At 35.2% G+C, this 26,352-nt stretch overlaps 1 protein-coding gene across 1 annotated transcript in view; it reads right to left on the bottom strand.

The window, feature by feature from the left end:
• CCDC39 (coiled-coil domain containing 39) overlaps positions 1-25,940 on the bottom strand; it is a 49,456-nt gene extending 23,516 nt beyond the window's left edge. The window contains exons 1-11 of the mRNA XM_039221198.1: positions 25,790-25,940; positions 18,335-18,454; positions 16,347-16,493; positions 15,046-15,204; positions 14,205-14,297; positions 13,984-14,112; positions 10,253-10,444; positions 7,345-7,448; positions 6,880-7,012; positions 3,682-3,876; positions 2,603-2,767 (exon numbers count right to left, since the gene is read on the bottom strand). Coding sequence (XP_039077129.1) covers positions 2,603-2,767; positions 3,682-3,876; positions 6,880-7,012; positions 7,345-7,448; positions 10,253-10,444; positions 13,984-14,112; positions 14,205-14,297; positions 15,046-15,204; positions 16,347-16,493; positions 18,335-18,454; positions 25,790-25,879 — 1,527 coding nt within the window. The 5' untranslated portion in view covers positions 25,880-25,940. The remainder of the gene's footprint in view (positions 1-2,602; positions 2,768-3,681; positions 3,877-6,879; positions 7,013-7,344; positions 7,449-10,252; positions 10,445-13,983; positions 14,113-14,204; positions 14,298-15,045; positions 15,205-16,346; positions 16,494-18,334; positions 18,455-25,789) is intronic.
• Positions 25,941-26,352: the final 412 nt, after the last annotated feature.

Below are 26,352 nucleotides of genomic sequence, written 5' to 3'. Positions count from 1 at the left end.
TTTAAATAACATTAAACACATAGCACTAAACATATCTTACATTAAATTATATGCTCCGTTGAATACTTATGATACTTGGATTTTTAAATCTCACTCTTCACGTTCTAATGTCTCTAATATAATACACATGGATATATTCACATAGAAACATTTTCATTTTATCACCTATTAATTCTTTGGATTTGGTTTAGGTTCTTATTCTGGGAAATATTATGTATGGTTCAACCTCAATTACTGAGTGATTGCCACTTATGGGTAGAAATATGAGGAAGAAGTTCATTATTTGATTCAATCCAAGTCACAGAAGGTAAAAACCTTAACAGTCTAAAAAAGCATAGGATCTTGTTAATAGTACAAGCTCTAGAAGCAGATGGCCTTAATTACACATTAGTCATCTGACCCTGGTGGGCAATCTCTTCCTCAGTTTTCCTTATCTCTAAAATGGAGATGATAACAATACCTACCTCCCTGGGGTACTGTAGTATTTGACATAGAAGTGTCATGTATTATTACTATTATCTAATTACATGTATGATCACATCTTACTAGAGAGAAAAATGCTAGAAAAGATCTAATTCCATCAGATGCTTAACTGTGTCACACATACCCACATACCAGCTTTCTGGCTTTATAACAGTTTGTCCTCTCCACTCATCCAGAGCTCAGAACAAAGTTTGTGCTCTCAGTCCCATCTGGGTACCTAAAGCAAAAACTTTCTAGTTCCAAGATCTAGTTCTATTCCTTTCTCCCTCTGTCTTTTCTTTCTCTTTCTCTCTCTCTCCCTCCTATGCCTTTCTCATTACCTGTATTTCTCTGAGGAATCAAAACCTGAGACTGTAGGGGCACCTGGGTGGCTCAGTCGGTTAAGCTTCTGACTTTGGCTGAGGTCATGATCTCACATTTCATGAGTTTGAGCCCTCCATCGGGCTTTGTGCTGACAGCTCATTGCCTGGAGCCTGCTTTGGATTCTGTGTTTCCCTCTCTCTCTGCCCCTCCCTCGCTCACATTCTGTTTCCCTCTCAAAAAAAAAAAATTTTTTTTTAAGCCCTAAGATTGTAGTTAAGATAGTAGAAAATTTTTTGTAGAAACATGTCATTTCATAAAATTAACTTTTAGAAATTTTAACTGAAGGTGATTTTCAACCAGGACTTAGTTTCTATTATGCAAAAGAGTAGAGAAGTGGCATGGGAGAAGTAATGCAGAATGACTTCACAATGTCATGCTGCTATTAGAAGAGCAAACCTTCATTAGAAGGTTAACTAGCTTTAAATCTTTAAAAATTCATTTGAGCTATCAACAATAGCCAAATTAGAGAAAGAGCCCATATGTCTACTAACTGATGAATGTATAAAGAAGACGTAGATATACACAATGGAATATTAGTCAGTGATCAAAAAGAATAAAATCTTGCCACTTGCAACAACATGGATGGAAGTAGAGTGTATTATGCCATGCAAAATGAGTCAATCAGAGAAGGACAAATAACATGATTTCTTTTTTTAACATATGATTTCACTAATATGTCAAATTTAAGAAACACAACAGATGAACATAGGGGAAGGGAAGAAAAATAAGATAAAAACAGGGAGGAAGGCAAACCATAAGACTCTTAAATATAGAGAAAAAACTGAGGGAGCTGGAGGGGTGTTGGGTGGGGGGATGAGATAAATGGGTGATGGGCATTAAGGAGGACACCTGCTGGGATGAGCACTGGGTGTTATATGTAAGTGATTAGTCACTGGGTTCTATTCCTGAAACCATTACTACACTATATATTAAATAAAAAAATATTTAAATAAATAAATAAAGTTTGTTTGTTTTAAAAAATAAGAGCTCCCTTTCACCTTGGTTGTCCTAAAGGAATTCAGGGCAATTCTGTTTATAACCACTAGAGGACAGTCATCACAAGCCTTTCAAATTGTACATGACACTTAAATTCTTTGGGGTTCTCATTCAGCTCCATGATCTCACTCCTTCACTGTTCCATTACATAGGTTCCCCTAGTACAGGTTTTACATGACCATACATATTAAAATACTGAAAGATGAAGAACATTTTTACCTTATTAACAAAATAGTCATTCAAAATATTGTAACCAATACATGAATAACAACAACAGATGATCCATAAAGGGTCATTTCAGTGATAAACAGCAATCAAGCTATTCTAGCAAAAACAAAATTGAAAATTGAATTTATCAATGTTTTAATTTGTGGACTATTTAAGAGTACTTTGAAGTCCTATGGAACAGGGTTCAAATCCTAGCTCTCCACATACTAATTGTGTAACCAAGGACAAGCTACTTAATCTGTCACATGAATAATAATATCTCCTTCACAAGATTTGATACATAGACTAAATGCATAATCAATAATAATGTTATATTCTCATAATCAGTATAGAAACACGAACATTAGGTCATACATTTGTTTTATATGCAGGTAGCTTGGCAATCATCCTATCCAAAGTAAAGTCTTAGGAACATGTTGATTTAAAACAGAATGATTAATCGCTTCTCAGCCTTTTGGCTAAGATCAAGCGTAAAACATAATGACTAATGACTAGGGTATTTGAAGCATCAAAAGTATTTTGGTTAAGTTACGTGAAGCTTCTTGATCTGTGTTTCCAGAAGGCCAAATGTAGATTTTTTCTCTTCCAATGTCTTTCTAAGTTCAGCAATTTTTGCTTCAAGAGCTTGTTTTTCTTCTGAATTAATTTCTCCTTTTAACCGTGACATTCGGCGTTCCACTTGTTGAATGTAAAAATCCTATTATGTATTTTAAAAACAGATAGTCAAGAGAAACAAAGTTAAAACCATTTCTATAAATGGAAAAGCACAATAAACACTTTCTTATAAGTTTAGTCTTAGGTGTCATCATTTACTAAAGTCACTTTAATCCTTCAGTAATGTATAACATAAAATCCTTCTTAACTCTAAGAGGAGAAACAGAAAACTATTCAACAACCAAGATACATGATAGTGACATAGAAGTAAGAAATCTTCTGAAAATATAAGAAGTCAGCTAGGAGGCTATTTCCCCTACGACCAGGATGGAGTAAATCCACTGGATTTACACGGACATGGATTTTTGAGGGTACATTTTCCAAGGGACACAGAAAAAGAGTCACAAATTGTTAGCCACGAATGGCTCAAATATAATGAACTTCAATGAATTATTTTTTAAATAATACTTTAGCATCTGTAATTTTGAGAAACTATGAATACATTAGACGGGGAAACTAAGATGTAGAGAGGGATCACGCTAAGGAAATGACATGAGACAAAATCTATGAATAGAACAAATAAGAAAAAACTTTTAAAATATTAGCTAGGGGTTGAGGTGGGGACGCCTATGTTTGCACAACTAAGACTCAACATACAGTTTTCCAGGTGTCAGATATCTCACTCCCTGTTTTATTTTAGTCCAGGCCCAGCTGCCCAGGTTCCTTTAAATAAAACATGGTTGTTCCTCACTAGAGTAGTCTGTCCTCTTACCTGTTTATTTGAGATCAAGAAAAAAAATAGTTTTCAAGGCTGACCAAACACGAAACCCCATCATTCATCTATCCCTCCAAGAGTGCTTTAAAAATCTTTGTGCTTTCAGGACACTGCAGTATCATTACCATCACAACTGTAACAAATCAATATGGAACCAACATATTAATAAGAGTATCATTTACCTGACTGTACATAATTTCTTGCTGCTTCAAGGTTTCAAAATCCAGTTTACGTAACTGATGGTTGAGGTGCTTTAGAGAGGAACGGGTTCCTTCAATTTCTGATACAATGGCTTTTTCTTTTGTTGTCTCGGTCTGTAATTCCTGAACTTTCTTAAATAGCACATCTTTCACTATGTTTAATTGAACATCCACTTCCTGATGATAAGAATAACAGTGATCAATGAAATTATAATACTTTGAAAGGTTTTATTATATGAACATTATAATTTTGGGGGACACAAATTAACCTCCCAACATTTAGCCCTTGAGAATATAAAAATGCCCTTCCCACAATTTCAATACATCTCCAATATTTCTTGTAGTCTACTCTATTCCAGCAGATTAGAATAGCACTTTTCTATCCCCACATCATGTACTTTCATCTATCATCTTTAATTCTACCCCATGTCACTCTGACCTTAGAATTTGGATATTCCACAGGTTTCCTTAGAAAATAAAATAGGGGTGCCTGGGTAGCTCAGTTAGTTAAGCGCCCAACTCTTGATTTTGGCTCAGTTCATGATTTCATGGTTTGTGGGATCAAGTTCCACACTGAGCTCTGCGGTGACAGCGTGGAGCCTGCTTGGGATTCTCTCTGTGCCTCACTCTCTGCCTGCCTCTTTCTCTCTCTCTCTCAAAATAAATGAACATTAAATAAAGAAAATATATTGGTGACACACAGCTTGTAAATTCACAAAAGTTGCTAAAATCTTGAGAGTGTTACAGGGAAGAAATCACATCACTCAATCTCCCACCTTCTTCTGGGCACTATCCAGTGGTGAGCAGGTAAATATTTAACCACCACCACCAGCTTGCCAGTGGATGGGAGGTTAGAGGGAAGAAGCTGATTTTCACTGTATAAATATTCCCAATATGGCCAATTTCAAGCTACTAACATTATTCCCTAAATGCAGAGGTGGGAAGAGATATACAGTAGCAGATCATTATGTAGCATTTCCACTGTACAGATGTAAGCTCTTAAGTTAACTTAAGAGCATAAATAGGTAATAGTAAAATATAGTAAAATAGTTTGGAAGTGATGAACACTCAGTGCTAATTACTTTGTTTTTAATATTATGTATTTAATTATAAGTCTATATAATTTAATTTTTAATAATAGCTACATTTAGCAGCTGACTTGCAACATCCCAGAAAATTTAATTATCAGCTCTTGTAAGCTGGTAAGAGTGGGCTCAACACACTACTGGTACTACCCTTTACTCACACCTTGCCTCCATTGGCCTCCTTACATGTGTAGCCTTCTAGGAAATAGAAACCAGTCCCCAATTCCTATTCTTATTTCCAGTTCACTGCTCATTTCTCAAGAGGTAGATTTGTCTTAACCTCAAGGCTTCACAACCACGTGCTCAAGGCTTCAAACATCTTCTCTGCCAACATCTGTTGAAAGTTATCATTGCGATTTTTTAAGATTTCTTTTTAAGTAACTTCTACACCCAACATGGGATGTTACAACCCCAAGATCAAGAGTGCATGCTCTACTGACTGAGTCAGCCAGGTACCCTGAAAGTTATCACTTTAAAATGCTAAAATAATTTCTCTCTGTGCTCTCACAGCCAGATAAGCATATTTCACTTGGACAACAAATAAACTTCAATATGAAAAAAAAAAAATCTGTGATAGGCACATTTAAATTTACACAAATTAATAAATACAATCTGATATAATCTTATAAAATGCATTTTTATATAATAGACTATTTTCATTAGTTTTAACTCCTTCCCAAAGATCCCCCAGTGTTTCGAAGCCAGTGCTTGGTGGTGAATAATACAGTACATCTCCAAAACATATAGAGTTAGGATTTTTCCAAACAAAGAGCTACAAAACTCAAGACTGTGAATATAACCCTGCTATAGCACAAGCAGCACATACGCTGCCAATCCTATTTTCTTCTAATTTAGCTAATTTCTTCAACAATGTCACTTGTTTTTAATGTCATAATCAAAAGTTCTATTTCATATGAATTTTAGTCTTTACAGATTTCTAGTAAGTTCTAATACAGTCCCATCTCATGGACTACCAAAAATCATGGTCTTAGGAGAAAACAAAACAAACAAAAACAAAACTTTTTAAAAATAATGTTATGTGATTTAGACTCAAAATACTGCTCAAGTCCATATTGCTGCTTGACTTCATTATTTGGAATTTAAACATACAACAGCACACTGAGGAAGCTGGATTGTATCTAAATATAAGTGAAACCATACTTGGTATTTAGCAAATGGGGGATTATTGCCATGATCTTCAGCTGCCCCTCAGAGAAAGCTTAAAAGCGAGTAGTAGTGCAAATTCTGTCAGGTCACAAAAGTCACTTTTAAGTTTTCAAAGTGGGAATAGTGAACCAGCCTTTTCCCGCTCCTCAAAATTGACCTAAATGCTACCAAGATGTCAAAGAGAGTCCAATAGAGTTAGTAAAGTAAAGCACTTAAGAGCCCATTTACTAATAAATGGTGCCAGACTGTCATAGATATTAAATGATAAAGAAATACAGGTAATAAATGTAGACCATTGGGGGGAATTTGATCACAAACACACAAAAACTGACAGCCAACTGTAAAGGTGGAAATTCATTATAAAACAGGCATCTTTCAAAGTACATTTATAATATGAGAACATATATATGAAGGAAAAGCAGAGACGTGGACACACTAGGCATTGGGAAGGCATGAAATCCAAGGTAGGGAGGCTACCTGTAAACCTGAAAAAGAAAACATCAGTATTAATGTTTTGTTTATTTCTGAGAGAGAGAAAGAGAACCTGAAACAGGCTCCAGGCTCTGAGCTGGCTGTCAGCACAGAGCCTGATGCGGGGCTCGAACCCACAAACTGTGAGATCATGACCTGAGCCAAAGTTGGATGCTTAACCAACTGAGCCACCCAGGCGCCCTTAGGAAACATCAATATTAAATGCTGAGAGTGAAGCTAAAGGAGAATTAGAAGCTTGGAGAGAGAAGGTCAGAAACATTTTTGGAAGCCACACGTTAAAAGAGGTCTAATAACTCAAAGTTTGATTATAAATTACAAATGTGATCACATCAGAAAGCAGAGCCTCTGAAAAGACCTCCTACCCCCTGATAGCAAGAGTCTCATTCACTATTGCTAAATGTACTGTGACTCTTTAAAAACAGAAACTAAACTTTACCTTTACACTTTTTTCCTCCTCCTTTAGCATATCTTCCAAATTGGTAGCTTTCTCTTCTACAGACATAGTTTTCTCAGTTATTTGCTTTAATTTTTTCTTTACAATCTGATTATGATTTTTAATTTTGTGTAACCTGGAGATAATTTATGAAGAAAAAATAGAAAACATGTCTAAAAAGTAACACGTACAAACAAGGAATAGTTTATCTTCATATAACTTGAAGATTTCTTTTGCCATACATCTTCTTATTACATTTATGTAAACCTTATTTATTAAATACATATTTAATAAGCCATAAAAATATTATTCTTAAACCTTTATGATGAAAAACCCAGGAAAATTTATTTTCAATTTAATAATTTAGTAGCTATAATCTTGCAGTTTTTTTAATAAAAACTTAAATACTCAATAATTTTTCTAGAAGTAGTCCAAAACTATAAACATTTTAAAATATATTTTTCTTACCTTGTTGTTTCTTCATGAATGTCCTTCTTTATTTTGGAAATGTTTTTCCTCAGAGCTTGTAAGTCACTGGAACTCCTATTCACAGTGGCTTTTAGAGAATCCAGCTATTCATTAGTTGACAGAAATTATATATTTTACTCTATATCTTATAAAGGAATTTCACTTTTGAGAAGTTCTATTCTGAACATATTAATTTTTAACCTACATCACACCCATAAACACAGTAACCATGTTTCCATAATACATATTAACAGTTTTTCTTTTTGATCTGATATTACATTTTCAATAACTTATTATGTGACACTGGCACATTATAGGGTCCCACATATATGTGTTATAGGTACATAAAGCAAAAGCTTCACAGTATTGGATTTGGCAATGATTTCTTGGATCTGACAGGCAACAAAAGGAAAGATAGACACATTTTATTTCATCAAAATTAAAAACTTCTGTGTATCCAAAGACAATATTAACAGTGTTAAAACGCAGTCCACAGAATGGAGAATATACTTGCAAAATCATATACCTGCTAAGGGATTAATATATAGAATATATAGAAAATTTCTAAAACTTACCACCAACAACAAAAATAAACTGAATCAAAAAAGAGCAAAGGATTTGAATAGACATTTTTCCAAAAGATATACTAATGGCCAATAAGCTCACGAAAAGATGTTCAACATCATCTATCATTAAGGAAATGCAAGTCAAAACTACAATGAAATCCCAGCTCACACCCTTCCATGAGGATGACTACTGCCAAGAAAAGAAAATAGCAACTGGTGGTGAGAATACGGAGAAATTAGAGCCTTTGTGCACTGTCAGTAGGAATGTAAAATGGTACAGCCACTATGGAAAACAGTATGGTGGCCCCTTAAAACATTAAAAATATAATTACCATAATTACCACCCAGCAATCCTGAGGTAATTGTACACCCATGTTCATAGCAGCATTATCCATAAGAGCTAAAACATGGCAGCAACCCAGTGTCCACTGACAGATAAACGGGTAAGCCAAATGTGGTCTACACATAAAGTGGAATAGTAGTCAGCCTTAAAAAGTAACAAAATCTTGACATATGCTACAATATAGATGAAACTTGAGGACACTCTACTAAGTAAAATAAATGAAATAGGCCAGTCACAAAAAGATAAATACTGTCTGACTCATGTGAAGTACTTAGAGTAGTCCCCTGGAGACAGAAACTATCGTTCGATAGTTGCTAGGAGCTGGAAAGAGTGGGGAGTGGGGAGTTAGTGTTTAATAAGTACTGGGTTTCAGTTTTACAAGAAGAAAAGAATTATGGAGATGGATGATGGTGATGGTTGGATAGCATTAGGAATGTATTTAATACCACTGAACTGTATGCTGGAAAATGATTAAGATGCTTAACTGTAGGGGCACCTGTGTGGCTCAGTCACTTAACCACCCAACTTCAGCACAGGTCATGATCTCACAGCTTGTGAGTATGAACCCTTCTGTGCCAACAACTCAGAGCCTGGAGCCTGCTTTGGATTTTTTATACTCCTCTCTCTCTGCTCCTCACCCATTCTCTCTCACTCGCTCTCTCTCTTTTAAAAATAAATATTTTTTAAAAAGATGGTAAACTGTATGTTATATGTACTTTACCAAAAATTTAAGACTTGGAGAAAAAAAATAAAGTACTAATGTATGCTGTATAACATGGATGAACCTTGAAAACATGAGTTTAGTAAAAGAATCTAGATATACAGTGCTCTGTATTATGTGATTTCATTTACATGAAATGTCCAAAATAGGCAAATCCATGAAGACAGAAAGTAGATTAGTAGTTGCCACGCTGGATAGGAGGAGGGAAGCAGAGTAACTGCTAATGGGTAAAGGTTTCTTTGAAAGAAAAGGACAGTCTAAAATTAGATAGTGGTAAAGGTTGCACATTCTATGAAATATTAAAAACCACTAAATGATCTATTTCAAAAGGGTGAATTATTATATGTGAATTATATCTCAATAAACAAATTATGATTGAATGAATGAATCCTTGCATTCTTTTATGCAATTGGTTTAAACTTTAAAGTTTTTAAGAAAGAACAATTAGCAGTGACATTTAATTTAGGTAAGAAGTTTCCTTATTTTACTTTTTTAGGATCCTAAGTAATTATTCTTTTTTTTTTTTTTGGACAGGAAAATAATCTTTCCTTCTGTATCAGAAATAAAAAGTATAACAACTTATAGAATGAAATGCTCTACAATATTCCAATTTCCTGGTGAAATAGCAGTAAGTTCAGAAAACATGACCTGAAGACATAAATTTCATAAAAATCCCTTTGTTGCTAACTGAAGGGATCTCTAACACTCCCTATGGAACAATCTAGTTGGGCATGTGTGTCTGCAAAAGAAGAAATGAACAAAGCAGAAGTTTTGCTCTCTGTTCAAGGTATTTTACCCCTACACTGTCTCACTACCAGACTGAAATATTATCCCTTCACAAAGTGAGAAACTGAACGTAGGCTGAAAGTCTGAGTTAAAACCACCATACCATGTAGCACTGGACATGTTATCATGTCTACTGCAGGTTATCACTACAATATTCATTTCACATCTGCCCCTTTACAAGTTATAATTATGATTTGCAGTCTAGACCCCTCAGGAGCCTTTTGCCTCAAGTCACTTACAAAACATCATGTATGACAGGCAAAGTGTGTGCTATAAAACTCCAGGGGAACCCTTCATACCACCTGTGATGTGACTGGCCCCCTGCTGCCTTCACCAAACAGGGCTCAACTGGAATACCCTAAAATTTCCACAACATGAAGGGATATAAGACAAAGAATTATATGGTGATTCCTTAGTCAAAGGAGAGCTTTTATGCTTATTTTTATAGTAATTTGTCACAAACACACAAACCAGTCTTGTTAGTTAACATACCTCATCCTTCAGCTGATTTCTATTAGTTTCATGATGCTGATACTCCGTTCTGTATTTTAAAACTTTACGATCAGCAACAGAAATTCTTTTCTCATACTCTGTGTTATTTCCAATCTCATTTTCCAAAAACTTGATCTTTTCTTTAACCAAATTTTCTTTTTCTCTTAGGTCCTGCTTTATCCTTGCTAATGCCTAAGGTTAAAAATATGTTGAATATATATTTAATAGGATGAACAAAACAAACTAAAAGGAAACTGTTATTATTTTTCTATTAAATTATATTCAGTATTTTATCAAAAGTTCTTAAGACAATATTTTCTTTAAAGAGTCTATTTTTAGGGGCACCTGGGTGGCTCAGTTGGTTAAGCATCCAACTTCACCTCAAGATCATGGTCTCCCAGTTCATGGGTTCAGGCCCTGCATCGGTCTCTGTGCTAACAGCTCAGAGCCTGGAGCCTGCTTCAGATGCTAGGTCTCCCTCTCTCTCTCTCTCTGCCCCTCCCCCACGTGTGCTCGCTCACGCTCTCTCTCTCTCAAAAATAAGTAAAACAGTTTAAAAATTTATTAAAAAGTCTATTTTTGTATGAATAAAAGGAAAATATTAATAGGCTATACATCAGTATCTATAAGTTCATTTTTTTTAAAATTTCTTTTTCTTTCATCTGGTACTTTGCTAAAGAGATGAGAAAAATGTCAATCTTTTATAAAGAAAAGGTGACTCTAAAAGAACATTAACACTGTTGAATATTTTTACATAGAAAGTTGGATTTCAATGGTTTTTCCAAATATTTCACAGGACTAGGTTGGTTTTTTTTTTTTTTTTCATCTTTTGAGAATAACATTTTAGTTATTGGTTTCAATAGGAATACCTTCACTCAAGACCTTTGGTCTTGGGGATACAAAATAGATAAAATATACAAAGTAGAAACAGAGATGTAAACAAAGCACCATAGGAACAAAGAGATGATGAAGTCTACCAGAGAGGAATTATTAAACGGCATCACCTAAGAGTCAGACTTAAAAAAATTAAAAAAAAAAAGTTCTAATGTGGTTAAGGTGTAGGGTGGGAAGTTGGGCATAGAATGGGGATATATTAAGAAGAGGTAGGTACAGATGAAAGGAATGAAGCTGGAAAGTTAGAGCGTAGGGCCCAACTGTGCAGAAATTCAATTTTTCAACTGCCATCTTAAAAAGCTTCAATTATTTTTAAATTTTTGTCCTTTTTTTGAGAGAGAGAAAGAGAGACAGAGAGCCCGAATTTGGGAGGGGCCAGAGGGAGAGAGGGAGAGAGAGAGGAGGAGAAAAATCTTAAGCAGGCTCCATGCTCACTGCAGAGCCCAGTGCGTGGCTCAATCCCACAACCCTGGGATCATGACCTGAGCTGAAATCAAGAGTTGGATGTTCAACCAACTAAGCCATCCAGGAGCCCATAAGAGGTTCAATTTTTAAGCAATGTAGAACAAAGAAGTTTTAGAGCTGAGGAATAAAAAAGTCATCTATGGTTTTTACAAGTGATGTTGGCAGCAATATATTGAATGAATTGGAGGGAAAAGGAAAATTTACCCTAAAATGTATTTCTTTCAAGTTTTCCAAAATGGGGTCCCACCAAACAACTAATCACAGAAAATCAGGTTGGGGAGGGTATATGTTCTGGAATCAGTAAATTTTAGAAATGCTGCATGTAATATTGTACATACTAGCATATTAAATGGATATATATCTGAAATATACTACATTTTAAAAAACATTTTTAATTTAATCAATTTAGTATTCATATGTTTTCTATAACAATTAACATTCTATAATGTAGCATTCTATATATCTACTGTGTATATTCAACCAAAGACAGATCATAACTTCCTAAGTTTATACATGTCAAATGACCATTCTAGAATTTCCTGCCTTATATTGATTTTTCTACCATTTAATCAGATACTCTAATACCTACTTCATTTAACATTCACATTTTTTAACTGTGTTATCTACTCACAGTTAAGTTTTTGTAGGTGATGCTGAAAAGTACAGTAATATTCCAAAATTTCTACACTGGAATAAAAGCATAACAGAAAAATACTTTTCCTTTTCTAAATGATGTAAAAGTTTCTTTTACAAAGCCAATTTCAGGGTTGGCCTGGGTGGCTCAGTTAAGCGTTCTACTCTTCATTTCATCTCAGGTCATGATCTCATGGTTTGTGAGGTGGAGTCCCACATCAGGCTCCACGTTGACAGCCCAGAGCCTGCTTAGGGTTCTCTCTCTCCCTTGCTCTCCCCTCCCCCACAAGCGTTCTTTCTCTCTCTCAAAATAAATAAATAAACTTAAAAAAAAAAAAAAAAGCTAATTTCAGTTCATATGCTCAGACTCCTGCCAAGAAGACACTAAGAAGACAGGAGCTGTTTTGGAGGAAAAGGAACAAGTGATTAAATCCTCTAGTAGTATGAACTGGCTCACTGGCTCACCAAAACTGACAAATCTCTTTTCAACTCTGTGTTAAGCGGAGTCACGTTGGTATGGAAGTAGTTTCACCACAGAAATCAGAAATGCTACAAATGGGCAGTCAGTTGTTAAACACTTACAAGTACACCACTTCTTAGCACCCTCCCTATTCTCTTCCAATACAGACAACCAGGAGGTGTCAATAAGGAACCAATGTGAATATGACCAGAGACCTACAAGCTGTATATTCTGCTCAATCAGCAGGCTGAGTCAGTTTAGCTGTGGGGTTGCAGGAGAATGCAGTTCTATTGCAGATAGATCTACAATCTTGGATCTTTCACATTTGATTTACACAGAGAAAGCAGTCAGGACTTGATGTTTGAAACCAAGATCAGCATTAAGAATTACGAGGGACTCCTAGTCAAAACTGGTTCTCCTTTGTCCCTCCAAGGAAGGCATAGGCCACTTTGTTGATAAAATGTTGGTTACTTACTGAAACTTAAAATAAAATAATAACATATTTACATACAAATCACATATAACAAGTAAACCCCATACAGTTATGAAGATTCCAAACTCCCAATGACCTCAGCTGCTTGCCAAATGCCTTTCCATGCAATAGATTCAGAATGGAGGTTAAAACATCTCCTCATCTGCTCTCTTTCCTCCTCAATTCCTTCTCCTTCCCAACTTTCCCTAATCTTCCCATTTTTGCTCACCACTATTTTGCTCCTTAATGATTTTCAAAAAAAAACCTTCTAAATTACCTCTTAAAATAGCAAAAGATAACACTAGGTCTGTGTTTACTCAGTGTGGTATTCCTTCCCTTCCATGCTTCTAACCTATTATGGGTGCCTCAGTTTCAGAAGTGAAACTTTATCACAGTTTAAGTTTCTTTCCTGACTCTCCCTCTTCGTTTCCTGACTATCCATGAGGTTCATTTCCCTACACCAGTGATTGCTACCAAATAGCACATATGTTAAAACAAAGCACTGTGGATAACCATGTGTAAGTCACAGTATTGCGTTTACGGCACCAATATTATCTATTGACTTTCTCTTGTTCCACATTTCAGAGATGGCAGGATCCAGTCTTCAGCATCATAATACCATAAGCAAATAATCTTCAAAAAATCACATATCTAAATGAAAAGAGACTTGGAAAACATTTACCAAAACCATTGAACCCTGCTAAAAAAGTGACTTTCAACCTCAAATGTGAGTTACATTTGAACTGAAGGAGTTAAACAAAAAAGAGAATAATACAGTTGAACATTGCAAGGACCAAACTACTTTACCAAGGCACAGTTATCAATGTCTCGATCTCTCTTCTGCATCTGTTCTATTGTGTTCTCCCATTGTTTAATGAGTTCTTGTCTTTCATTATGAATTTTACGAAAATCTTGTGCTGCTTTATCCAATTCTAACTGTCAAATACAGAGCAAATAACATTTTTGTGAATTTAAGTGCTTTTGCATACATCACTTTGACAAGAAATAAAATTATTCACTAAACTAACCTGTGCACTTAGAGTCTCTGTAAGTTCGTTGTCAAGTACTTTCCTTTTCTGATGACATTCCAAGGTCAGTCTTTCTAATTGCAAGGTCAGTGCCTATGATGGAGTTACATGTAAAAATATTCATAATTGTTGTTTTATTAACTTAAAAGCTATTAGCATATCTTACATTAAGCATACCTTACATTAATACATTAAGTACTATATTATAGATACACATTTGTTTGCTATCTAAAACCCCCAAAGGGTTACAATGAAAACTCAATTGTTTCTAAAAAGATTTTCAATACTTTTTAGTTAGAAAAAATTAATAATTTTTCATTTTAAATTATTTAAAATAATGCATTTGGTATTATATCTATTAGAAAATAGCATGTTTCATAATACAAAAGTATTAACAGATTTCATTACAAGTAGATTTTAAGTAATGGTTATAATAATATAGTAAGTGATCAATAGCACTATAGTCTCAAATCAGCAAACACTATGTTATTTTCAAACTGTTATTTAGACAAAAGTAGTTAAAATACTTATACAGAATTCTAGTATAAAACTTTCTTCTCTGAAATGCTTTTGAGAACTCTTCTCAATCAGAATTGAGTCCATGGATCCCTAAATAGTCAGAGGGTGTCAGAGGATCTATAAAACTTTCAGCAAAATTTTATAAGTATTTGAGTACAGTCATTTTTCTAAAGAGAAGATCCTTGGCTTTATTAGATTGTACAAGGAGTCTCTGACTCAAAAAAGTTTAAGAACTACTACTTTAAAATTATAAATCTAAGTAAAATGGTTCACGTACCACAGATTCAGAAAAAACCTAACATTACAATTTGTAATTTCTCACCCTAATTTTATTATCATCTTGTTGTGCGTACTTCTGAAGAGTGAGAGCATCACTATCTTTATGAGCTGATTCTTCTAACCAGGCTTCCAAGGCTTGCTGGTCCCAGTTCATCTGACGTTTCAAACTATCCAATTTTTGAGTAGTTTTAAATATGTTAGTCTAATTTCCAAAGAAAAGGGGCAGGGAGAGATTACAAAATATTATTTACTACACAAACTAAAATAAAACATAACATTACATACTATAGAACATATTAAAAAGGAAAGAAATCCTGTTCATACCTCCATATATATGTATATATAACATACCATATTTAATCATGTACCTACCACACTTGTATTTAATTATGTTATTAGTTATGAAACAAAAGGGAGATGATTATAAAAGATAAGAATCATAGTTGAGCCATAGGTTGGTTAAAAAGGCTTTAGGGAGACTCCCCCAGAGCAATCTCTAATATTAGTCACTCCACCAAATCTTAATAAAAATAATGCACTTGATATGCTAACTCAAGCCCAACACAAGTCCCCTTCAGCTCCATTTCCAATCACATAGCTGCCACTAAGTAGTCTCTTGTATGGAAATTTTGGAAGCATTTCTAATTGAAATAAGTACAGTTGTTAAGGAAATAAAAATATTTCTGTAAATTTATTCATTTAACAAATCTACATTCACAAAAGAAAACAAATGAATATGGAAACAAGTATAAATTAATATAGTAAAATATGTATGCATACATATACATATACATGTGCATTTCTATATGTATATCCATATGTAAAGAGAAGAATCAAATTTGGAAAGAACTCCCAAATCAGGTAAGTAAAAATGAAGGAAAAGAGAAAAAGAGATGACAGTGGCTTAATATTAGAGTCATAGGCTGATAAATTAATATGAAAGATAAAAATTTTGAATGAAAAATGAAACGCAATGTTAAAAATAATTTTTTAATGTGGCTTTTAAAATATATGAATAAATTATATATACCTAGTATCAGATGATACTTATGAATAAATGATGCCTAGTATTGCATAGTAGATAGCCAGTATGGTACTCTGCACATGGTACTGCACAAGGACTATTTGGCAAATGAATAGTAGGAAAATAAATGTAACATTCTACCATTGTTTCATTCAAATGACAACTCCGCATCCCTTTCATTGTCCAAAAAACAATGTTTTTTGTAAATGTCAGGAAACTAATGAATGCCCTTCCCATAAAGAAAAAAAAGAAATCAGTGTTTTTTGGTGAGGAATAAAGGAACAATAGCACAAAATTTTAAGTAACATTTTAACACATACTTCCTTGTCACTTTTCTTTTCCCGTATTGAAGCCATCTCATTTTGTAGTCGTTGGATTTCATCCTTCACTCGTCCCAGTTCTCTCTCGGCAATCATCTTAAAATGCTCTTCGCTTTCAATCTCATGCTCTCTGGCTTTACAAAGAGACTACAGAATAATTTACAAGATAGAAAGACTTTTTAAAATTTAATATTATACAATATTTATAATAATCCATTAGCCCCCAAAAAGTTCCCACAAAATACTTAGATTAAGTTCTAGTAATTCCACTTCACTGAAACCTAAGCCATGTTAGATTTTATAATTCAGTGTAGTTGGTACTGCTTAGTAGTTGTAAGAAAGTGTCAGTTCATGGAATTATCTAAGAAAAAATACTTTTTTAGATTTTATTTGGTCTAGGGAAACTGCAGAAAATCAAAGTTTATGTGGTAGGAGTTAAAAAGATATAATTCATAACTTACCTAAAAAATAAGAAATAAAATTTATTTAAAAATACTTAAGAAGTGGGTTGTTTCTATAAACTGATGACATAAACTGATTACAGAGATAATTTATAAATGACTACATAAACACTGGTGGTTATAAATATTTCCCAGAATATATTAATAAACAATCATGCCTTCATGTTAAGCTTCACTTAATAAAATATTATTTATCGACTACTGAGTTTGTAGTGCTTCTAAGTTATCAACATCAGTATTATTTTTACATTATTAGAGCTGTTAATGCTATAGGAAGTTTATTGTCTTCTATATATCTATTATCTGATTTAATTGAGGTTTGACTACAATGAAATATATACATACAGAGAATCTCTGACTCTTTTTTTACTTAAAAATTTTTTTAAACATTATTTATTTTTGAGAGACAGAGAGAAACAGAGTGAGCAGGAGAGGAGCAGAGAGAGAGGGAGATAGAGTCTGAAGCATGCTCCAGGCTCTGTGCGGACAGGCTGACAGCAGCAAGCCTGATGTAGGGCTCAAACACATGAACCATGAGATCATGACCTGCACTGAAGTTGGACGCTTAACTGAGCCACCCAGTCACCCCTAGAATCTCTGACTATCAAATCCCCAACTCAATGGTTTAATAACTTTTTAAAGAAAGAAAAGATGTTCCAGTTTTTTAATTAATCATATCAGGATCCAAAAATCTCAACTATTGCTTCTAAAAGTTTATAAATTTGCTGCTTCCTAATAACATCTTTAAACTACAAAATGGTTACTTACCAATATTAATGATAAACTGTTATTAAAAAAACGTTTTGTTCACTATTAAGAATTACATACCTTTCAAAGAAAGGCAGATACATTTAAAAAAAAATAGTTTGAGATGGAAGTTAGTAAACTCTCCATTGCTGACCTGCCGAGCTATACGTTGGGCATTGTCAGGGAATGATGTTCTACACATGAATAGATTGTCCATAAAAAAATATACTTAACTAATCACTCTTAAGTTTTAACTTTTATTATTTGTAGTAATATTTCTAAAATGCATTTCTCCAGTTATCTTAAATAGTGTCTTAAATATAACTTAACTTTTCTACTATCTCAGGATCCTAAAATAATGTGGCATCCTAAGGGCTACTGAAATGTGTGAACTATTTGTTTCCACTCAAAAAGGCCGCAGTGGGTTGTGCTGTAAAAGTGAAAACAAGGTGGAAATTCTATATAGGTCTATTTTGGCTTGAAATCATTTCTCATTGTCATCACTGTACCCTACTCATATAATTTGCTGCCTAATATTACATTAGACTGAATGATTTCTTCTTTCAAATGAATGAATTATTCCTTGAACTTGGTGACAATAGTGAGTTCCTCAAAAGCCTTTTTTTTTCTATCTACTTTCAGGTTCAAGGTTATATTCACAATAGTTTAGCTATGCTAAAGTTTCTTGTATCTCCAAAATAAAATTACAGATGTATATGCAATGTGAAATGTTCATGACCACACATGACATATTCAACATGAATGTCAACATTACCATACCTGTGTAAATGAAAACTCTTGCTTAACATTTTTGAAGTGAGAAGTCATAGCATTAATTCGATCTTCATAGTCACGTAGCTGACCTTGCAAGCTTGACCTTTCCTCCTGCAGCTTTGACAACTGTAAATAATACGTGTGGTAATTTAGACATTACTGTGGGAAAATTAGTACTATATTAAAACAATAGAAATCTCTCAGGAACCACTGCTGAAACACAATTTTCATACAGCAGTACTTACAGGGAAAAAATGAGAACCTATTACATAATTAAACCACAACATCTCTAGAACAAACAAGAGCATAATAACAGACATAACAAAAACACAGAACATGAACCATAAGTAGCGGACACCAGGTATAACAAACTCCTCCTTGAACTATTCAAAATCAATAGATTTAGGGCAACGCTTAACAGAATAGAACAGACTTCCATGTGCTTAGGACCTGTTTCTTAATGTATGTTGTATGTCATTGAATTAAAACCCTGAATAGAAACAAATCATTGTAAATGCATAACAATCAAACAAACAAAACAACTTTAGGAAACTACAAAATAGATTCCCAGGACAATTAGAATATGTCACCCCTCAAATCAATGAGAAAGAATGAAATCTGGCCATGTGTAGCAACATGGATGGACCTTGAGGGTGTTATGCTGAGTGAAATAAGTCAGACAGAGACGGACAAATACCTTATGTTTGCACGTATAGGAGAATTAGGAGGAACTTAACAGAGGACCAAGGGGGAGAAAAAGGGGGTAAATGGTGGGGGAGAGGGAGAGAGGCAAACCATGAGAGACTCTTGAATGCTGAGAACAAACTGAGGACTGATGGGTGTGGGGGGTAGGGGAGAGGTGGGCATGGAGTAGGGCACTTGTGGAGATGAGCACTGGGTGTTATATGAAAACCAACTTGACAATAAACTATTTGTAAAAAAAAAAAAAAAAAAAAAAAAAAAAAAAAAAAAAAAAATAATGATCTGTGGTTCCCAAAGTTGGGGCTACAACCCAAGGAGTTGCACAACAAGATCCACTGAAATGCAAAAGACACTATTTGAACTTTTTAAATAAGGAAGTAACAAAATACTAACGTACTGTATGTTATGTCCTATATTCCATTAAACATACTAAATCATACTAAATATGTATTTTTGCTTTTATTTCATTAATTTCAGTTTTCCTTTTAATTCCCTCTTTGGTTCACTTTGTTATTCTTTTTCAAAAACTTACTAAGAGCAGTTCTTAATTTTTTTTTTACTTTTTTGTCACATTGATTGCTATGGACTAAATCTGTGTCACCCTCAAATTCATATGCTTTATCCACAACTTGATGGTATCTGGAGTTGGGCCTTTGTGAGTAGGTTTAATTCAGGACATGAAGGTAGGACCTTCATGATGGAATTAGTGTCCTTATTAGAAGAAAAGAGACCAGAGCTTTTTTCTCTTTGCCACATGAGAACACAGTGAGAAGGCAGACATCTGCAAGCCAAGAAGACGGCTCTCACTAGAGCACCCTGATCTTCACTTATAGCCTTCAGAACCATGAGAAATAAATGTCTTTTTAATAAATAAATGTTTTGGGGGGCACCTGGGTGCCTTAGTCAGTTAAGTGTCCGACTTCGGCTCAGGTCATGATCACACGGTTCAGGGGTTCGAGCCCCGAATCGGGCTCTGTGCTGACAGCTCAGAGCCTGGAGCCTGTTTCGGATTCTGTCTCTCCCTCTCTCTCTGACCCTCCCTTGCTCATGCTGTCTCTCTCTCTCAGAATAAATTTTAAAAACATTAAAATAAATAAATAAGTAAATAAATGTTTTTTCAGTCACTCAGTCTATGGTATTTTGTTATAGCAACCCAAGCCGACTAAAGCACTGCTTTAAAAATGAAGTCATTTAAGGGACTTAAGCCTGTAAGTTTTCCTTAATATTTTTGCTATTTCCAGTGGATACAGATGTGAAGTAGTCTTTATTGTTTTCTAAAAGTTAACTTTTCCCTTTCAATTTCTTCATGATAGAAGAGCTATCTAGGTTTCTGAGAAATTGGCCTAAGTATTTAAGATGGATGTCTTAGTCAGCTCAGGCCACCAAAACAAAATATCATAGACTGAGTGGCTTAAAGAACAGAAAATTTATTTCTCAGAGTTCTGGGGACCAGAAAGCCCAGGATTGAGGTACTAGACAATTTGGTTCTGGTGAAATCTCTTTTCCTGACTTGCAGACAGGGCCTTCTAGCTGCATCCTCAAACAGTGGAGAGAGAGAGCCCTGGTCTCTCTTCCGCTTCACATAAAGATATAATACCATTATGGGAGCCACATTCTCATGATCTCATCTAAGCCTAATTATCTCCCAAAGGCCCCACCACCAAATCCCAACACATTAGAGATTAGAGCTTCAACATATGAATGGGAGGGGCAGACAAACATTCAGTCCATAAAATGAAGATAATTTTTTAAATTATTTATTATAAATTCTATTGGCTTATGATCAGAAAAATGTGACCTATAAAATTCCCACCACTCGAATGTAAAGTGGTACAGCCTCTCTGGAAAACAGTATGGAGGTTCCTCAGGAAACTAACAACAGAACTCCCCTATGACCCAGCAATAGCACTGCTAGGAATTTACTCAAGGGATACAGAAATGCTGATGCATAGGAGCACATGTACCCCAATGTTCATAGCAGCACTCTCCACAATAACTAAAACATGGAAAGAGCCTAAGTGTTCATCAACTGACCAATGGATCAAGAAGATGTGGTTTATCTATACCACGGAATACTACATGGCAATGAGAAACAATGAAATCTGGCCATGTGTAGCAACATGGATGGACCTTGAGGGTGTTATGCTGAGCGAAATAAGTCAGGCAGAGAAGGACAAATATCATATGTTTGCACGTATAGGAGGATTAGGAGGAACTTGACGGAGGAACAAGGGGGAGGAGAAGGGGGGAAATGGTGGGGGAAAGGGAGAGAGGCAAACCATGAGAGACTCTTGAATGCTGACAAAAACTGAGGACTGATGGTTGTGGGGGAAGGGGGGATGGGCATGGAGGAGGACACTTGTGGGGATGAGCACTGAGTGTTATGTGGAAACTAATTTGACAATAAACTATTTGTAAAAAAAATAAAAAATAAAAAAAAATAAAATTCCCACCACTCATTTCTCTAATTGTGGTAAAATATACATAAAGATACATTTTATCATTTTAACCATTTTTCAGTGTATATTAAGAAGAGTGTCATTAATTGGGTTGTCTAGGTAGCTCAGCCAGTTAAGCATCCAACTCGCTTCAAGCCCCATGCCCCTTGCCTCTGCACTGGCAGCATGGAGCTTGTTTAGGATTTTCTCTCTCTCTGCCCCTCCTTTATTTATTTAATAAATAAATAAATGGAGGAGGAGGAGAATGGGGAGGGGGTGGAGTGGCAATAAGTACATTCATGTGTTGTGCAACCTCTGCCACTATCCACCTAAAAACTTTCATCTTCCCAAACTGAAACTCTGTGCCCATTAAACCCTAACTCCCCATTCCTCTTCCCCCCAGCCTCTGGAAATCACCGTTATACTTGTGTCTCTATGAACTTGACTATTCTAGGTATGTAATATAAGTGGAATGATACAGTATTTGTCCTGTTGTGTCCATCTTATCTCACTTTGTATAATGTCCTTAAGGTGTATCATTCACTTTTAATGCATTAATGTTTTTACCCTGGTATAGTAAATGTTTTACGGACATATTTTTAAAAGGGTTTACTTAAGGGATATATGCTGTCTATGTTTTTAAGATATTATTCATACATTTATATTCTTATTTTTGTCTATTAGAACTGTCCAATTCTGAAGTCAATATTGAAGTATCCTACTACACCTGTATTTTTGTCAAAGTTTACTTGTATTCATAATAGTTTTTACTTTTATGTACTTAGTTGCTATTTTGTTTGTTGTATACAGCTTTATGACTTTTATTTTCTTCATCAGTTACTAACTTTTATGATTGCATAATGAACCCAGAGCAAAAGCATATGCTTTCCTAATGGAAGCATAATGACTAACTCTCTACAAGTTGATCATTTATTCCCCATAGAATTCCCATTTTTCTGCCTATTTTAAATATAAAAGGACATGCAAGGACTATCAGAATTTACATCATGTGAAAGATATCAAGATAAACAAGTAAAAAGATCCCAAGGGAAACATATGCAAGAAACAATGCAAGAAACCAATTGGCAACCAACGATGCAAGGAATCAAAAGCACAAAACAATAGTCCCTTCTTGAAACAACTATGTAAGGATAGAACCCAAACCAGGCAAAAGATGAATCAAAGTGAAAAATCCAAGAAAAGATAAACTGAGTAAAAGTGGTTGCATTAGGACCATTAAACCAGTTTAAATATAAAACTAAGACTAAACACTTGTAGTAAATTAAAGGCACTAAATGGAATTAAAAATAAAATAAAGCTTGATAATATAAAAATAATAAAACCACTATTTTTTAACAGTGTAAAAGATGGTGCAAAGAAGTATGAGAACTAATTTCTTTGTTTTAAAAATGAAAAATGAAAAGGCACGGAGTCAACCCATACGGTCTACAAATGAAACAAAGAATTTTTTAAACAATAATTTAACCATTTCATTTTTTCTTATAGTTTTTCTTAATGTTAAGAAATTTGTTTAGCTATTACTATCTCTTGTAAAAAGTAATATTTACGTGAAATTCAATAATTCCTTTCTTTTTGTCTCTTAAGATAAGTAAAATTAAATTTTTTATTAAATAAAAATTTTTATGTTAAAAATAGTACACATAGTAGGATTCCATTTTAATAATACTTCTGTCTGATGCAGGAAGAATGAACCTGGACCACTTTCTTACACCATACACAAAAATAAACTCAAAATGGATGAAAGGTCTAAAGGTAAAACAGGAAGTCATCAAAATCCTAGATGAGAAGATAGGCAACAACCTCTTTGACCTCTGCTGCAGCAACTTCTTACTTGACATGTCTCCAGAGGCAAGGGAAATAAAAGTAAAAATGAACTATTGAGACCTCATTAAAATAAAAAGCTTTTGCATAGTGAAGGAAACAATCAGCTAAACTAAAAGGGAACTGATGGAATGGGAGAAGATATTTGCAAATGACCTATCAGATAAAGGGTTAGTATCCAAAATCTGTAAAGATCTGTTAACAGAACACCCAAAAAAAACAAATAGTCCAGTGAGGAAATGGGCAAAAGACATGAATAGACACTTTCCCAAAGAAGACATCCATATAGCTAACAGACACATGAAAAGATGCTCAACATCACTCATCATCAGGGAAATACAAGTCATAACCACAATGAGATATCACCTCACCCCTGTCAGAATGGCTAACATTAACAATTCAGGCAACAACAGATGTTGGCAAGGATGCAGAGAAAGAGAAACCCTTTTGCATTGGTGGTGGGAATGCAAACTGCTGTAGCCACTCTGGAAAACAGGATGGAGGTTCCTCAAACAATTTAAAAAAAAACTACCTTACGACCCAGCAATTGCACTAGTAGGTATTTATCCAAAGGATACAGGAGTGCTTTTTCAAAGGGACACATGCACCCCAATGTTTATAGCCAGGCTATCAACATTAGCCAAAGTGTGGAGAGAGCGCAAATGTCCATCAACTGATGAATGGATACAGAAGATGTGGTATTACTCGGTGATCCAAAAGAATGAAATCTTGTCATTTGCAACCATGTGGATGGAATAGAGTGTATTATGTTAAGGAAAATAAGCAAGTCAGAGAAAGACAAATATCATATGATTTCACTCATATGTGGGATTTAAGATACAAAACAGATGAATATAGAGGAAGGGAAGCAAAAATAATATAAAAACAGAGGAGACAAACATTAGAGACTCTTAAATACAGAGGGTTACTAGAGGGGTGTTGGGTAGAGGGAAGGGCTAAATGGATGAGGGGTATTAAGGAGGGCATAATTGGGATAGCACTGGGTATTATATGTAAGTGATAAATCACTAAATTCTATTCCTGAAATCATTATCACACTATATGTTAACTAGGATTTAAATTTAATAAAATAATACTTATGTCTGTCTTTTCTATCTATACATCTGTAGACTATGATGTCTGGAATATTTGTTTAATGCCATGAAAGCCATTTCTAGAGTCAAGAGTGGGTATTTTGAGGAAGGAATATCCTATTTTCTATTTTATACCCTTCTGTTTGAATATCTTAAACTTACTAGAGTTGCCTTTTCAATGCCACTGTTTATTCAGATAAAGTGATTATGGCCCTCACTCTTCTTTTTATTGCTCCCTAATCTTTTTTAAAAAGCTAATATAATTATATGTATATAAAATCATGAGATAAATAATATGGCAATAATAAAAACTAATATTTGAATGGAACTTTAACCTACATTAATGTCCTTAGAGCTGTATAACAATCCTGTGACATGATTAATTTATTTCCAGTTTATATAAGAAGAAACAGGCTCACTGCTGATAAATAGGATCTGAACCCAGGGCTGGAAGCTTCTTAATATTCTTATTCCTCAATACTCAGTGCCAAATTTCATATATTTCTTAATGTTGCCCTTCATTAAAAGCAAAAAAAAAAAAGAAAAAAACCTGCAGCTATCTAATTTAGACATGAGTAAACAGGTCAGAATATTTTGAAAAAAAATCTTCAAAAGACAGTGAAGGACTTTCATTTTCTTTTCCAAGGAAAGAAAACCTCCTCTTCCACTCTATAAAGCAATGTAAACATTATCTGTTCTTGGACCCTCCTCAACGCAACACACTGCCATGTGACAGAACTTTAGACTAATTGCTAAAGGTTTTTAAAAGTTTTCTGAGCTAGTTGCAATTTTATTTTTAACAACTACTACGCACTTACCAGTGCGTAGCCGGGGTAAAATACTCCTTACAACGTAAAATATTTTTAAATCACTCTGTGACAGCATCCTCACTTTGAAAAGCTGTACACTGCACATTTTACATTCTTACTAGAACGTCTCTCTTGAAAATATTTCTTGAAATCACTTTCAACTGTAAATGTCACAGGCAGAACTCAAAAAGTAATGTCAACCAGAGTGTGTTTTGCTTATAAACATCCGCAAACAACTGTTGCTACGAAAACCTCAGAAGTCCCTTTGCAGGCGCGCTTAATTCTGAAGAAGGAAAAAGCGGACGCAGCAACCAGCCTTTCCTCTCCCGCCCAGGAGGCGACATGGAGTGGGAGCCGAGAGAGTAACAATTCAGGCTTTATAGTCTTGAAAATCAATGATCGTTTCAATGATGCTTTTCAAGTACCGTAAGGGGTAAACAGATTTGGGAGAAAGGAGATGGTGCGGTGAGCGTTAGACAGAAAAGAGATAAAACTGGGGACGGAAAAGGGTTGAAGTATTCCTGCCAACCAAGAAACTACCCCTTCTTGCCCCCGCCTTCCTCACCTGATCCTTACCTGATTTTCCAGCATCTTGTTCTCTTCGTTTGCCACCGGGAGAGCGAACCCATCGTCCCAGTGCAGCTCCGCCAAGAATTCGCTACTCATGATGGCAGAAGTATAGGGTGCCTCTGACAGGGTGTGGAGGAAAGACCCGCCTTCTCGTAGAGCCCGGGAGCAGCACGCGAGGCAACTCGCTTACACCCGCAAATCTCCCGGGGAATTACCACCCCAGCCCTAGCAACCGCTCCGCGTCCTTAGTTACCAAACAGGAAGTGCTCAAGCAGGAAAGCAAACCTTCCGGTTGAGAACTCTTGCCTGCCTCCGGAGCCGATTTTCTTTTTGAGCTTTCAAGGAAGCGAAGCAATTACTCCAGAGGTTCTCTGGGGGGTTGGCGGCCCCAGCCTAACTTTCCCTCAAGTTGCAGCTCAGGGTCGTCCCTCTGGGCGCTCGCGGACAGTGTAAAGGCTGTGGCGCCTGCAGTCTCCGGGGGACACCGGGTGCGGGAATGGCGTTTGCGCCCCGCAGCTGCCGGATCGCACGCAGAAGATGAGAGCTATCGAAAACAGACTTTTCTTTTC

Source organism: Hyaena hyaena, unplaced genomic scaffold (genome assembly GCF_003009895.1).
Source record: "Hyaena hyaena isolate Hyena2069 unplaced genomic scaffold, ASM300989v1 scaffold_958, whole genome shotgun sequence".
Taxonomy (NCBI): domain Eukaryota; kingdom Metazoa; phylum Chordata; class Mammalia; order Carnivora; family Hyaenidae; genus Hyaena; species Hyaena hyaena.
Note: the sequence above shows the minus strand (reverse complement) of the source record. Positions and strands in the feature narration are given on the sequence as shown.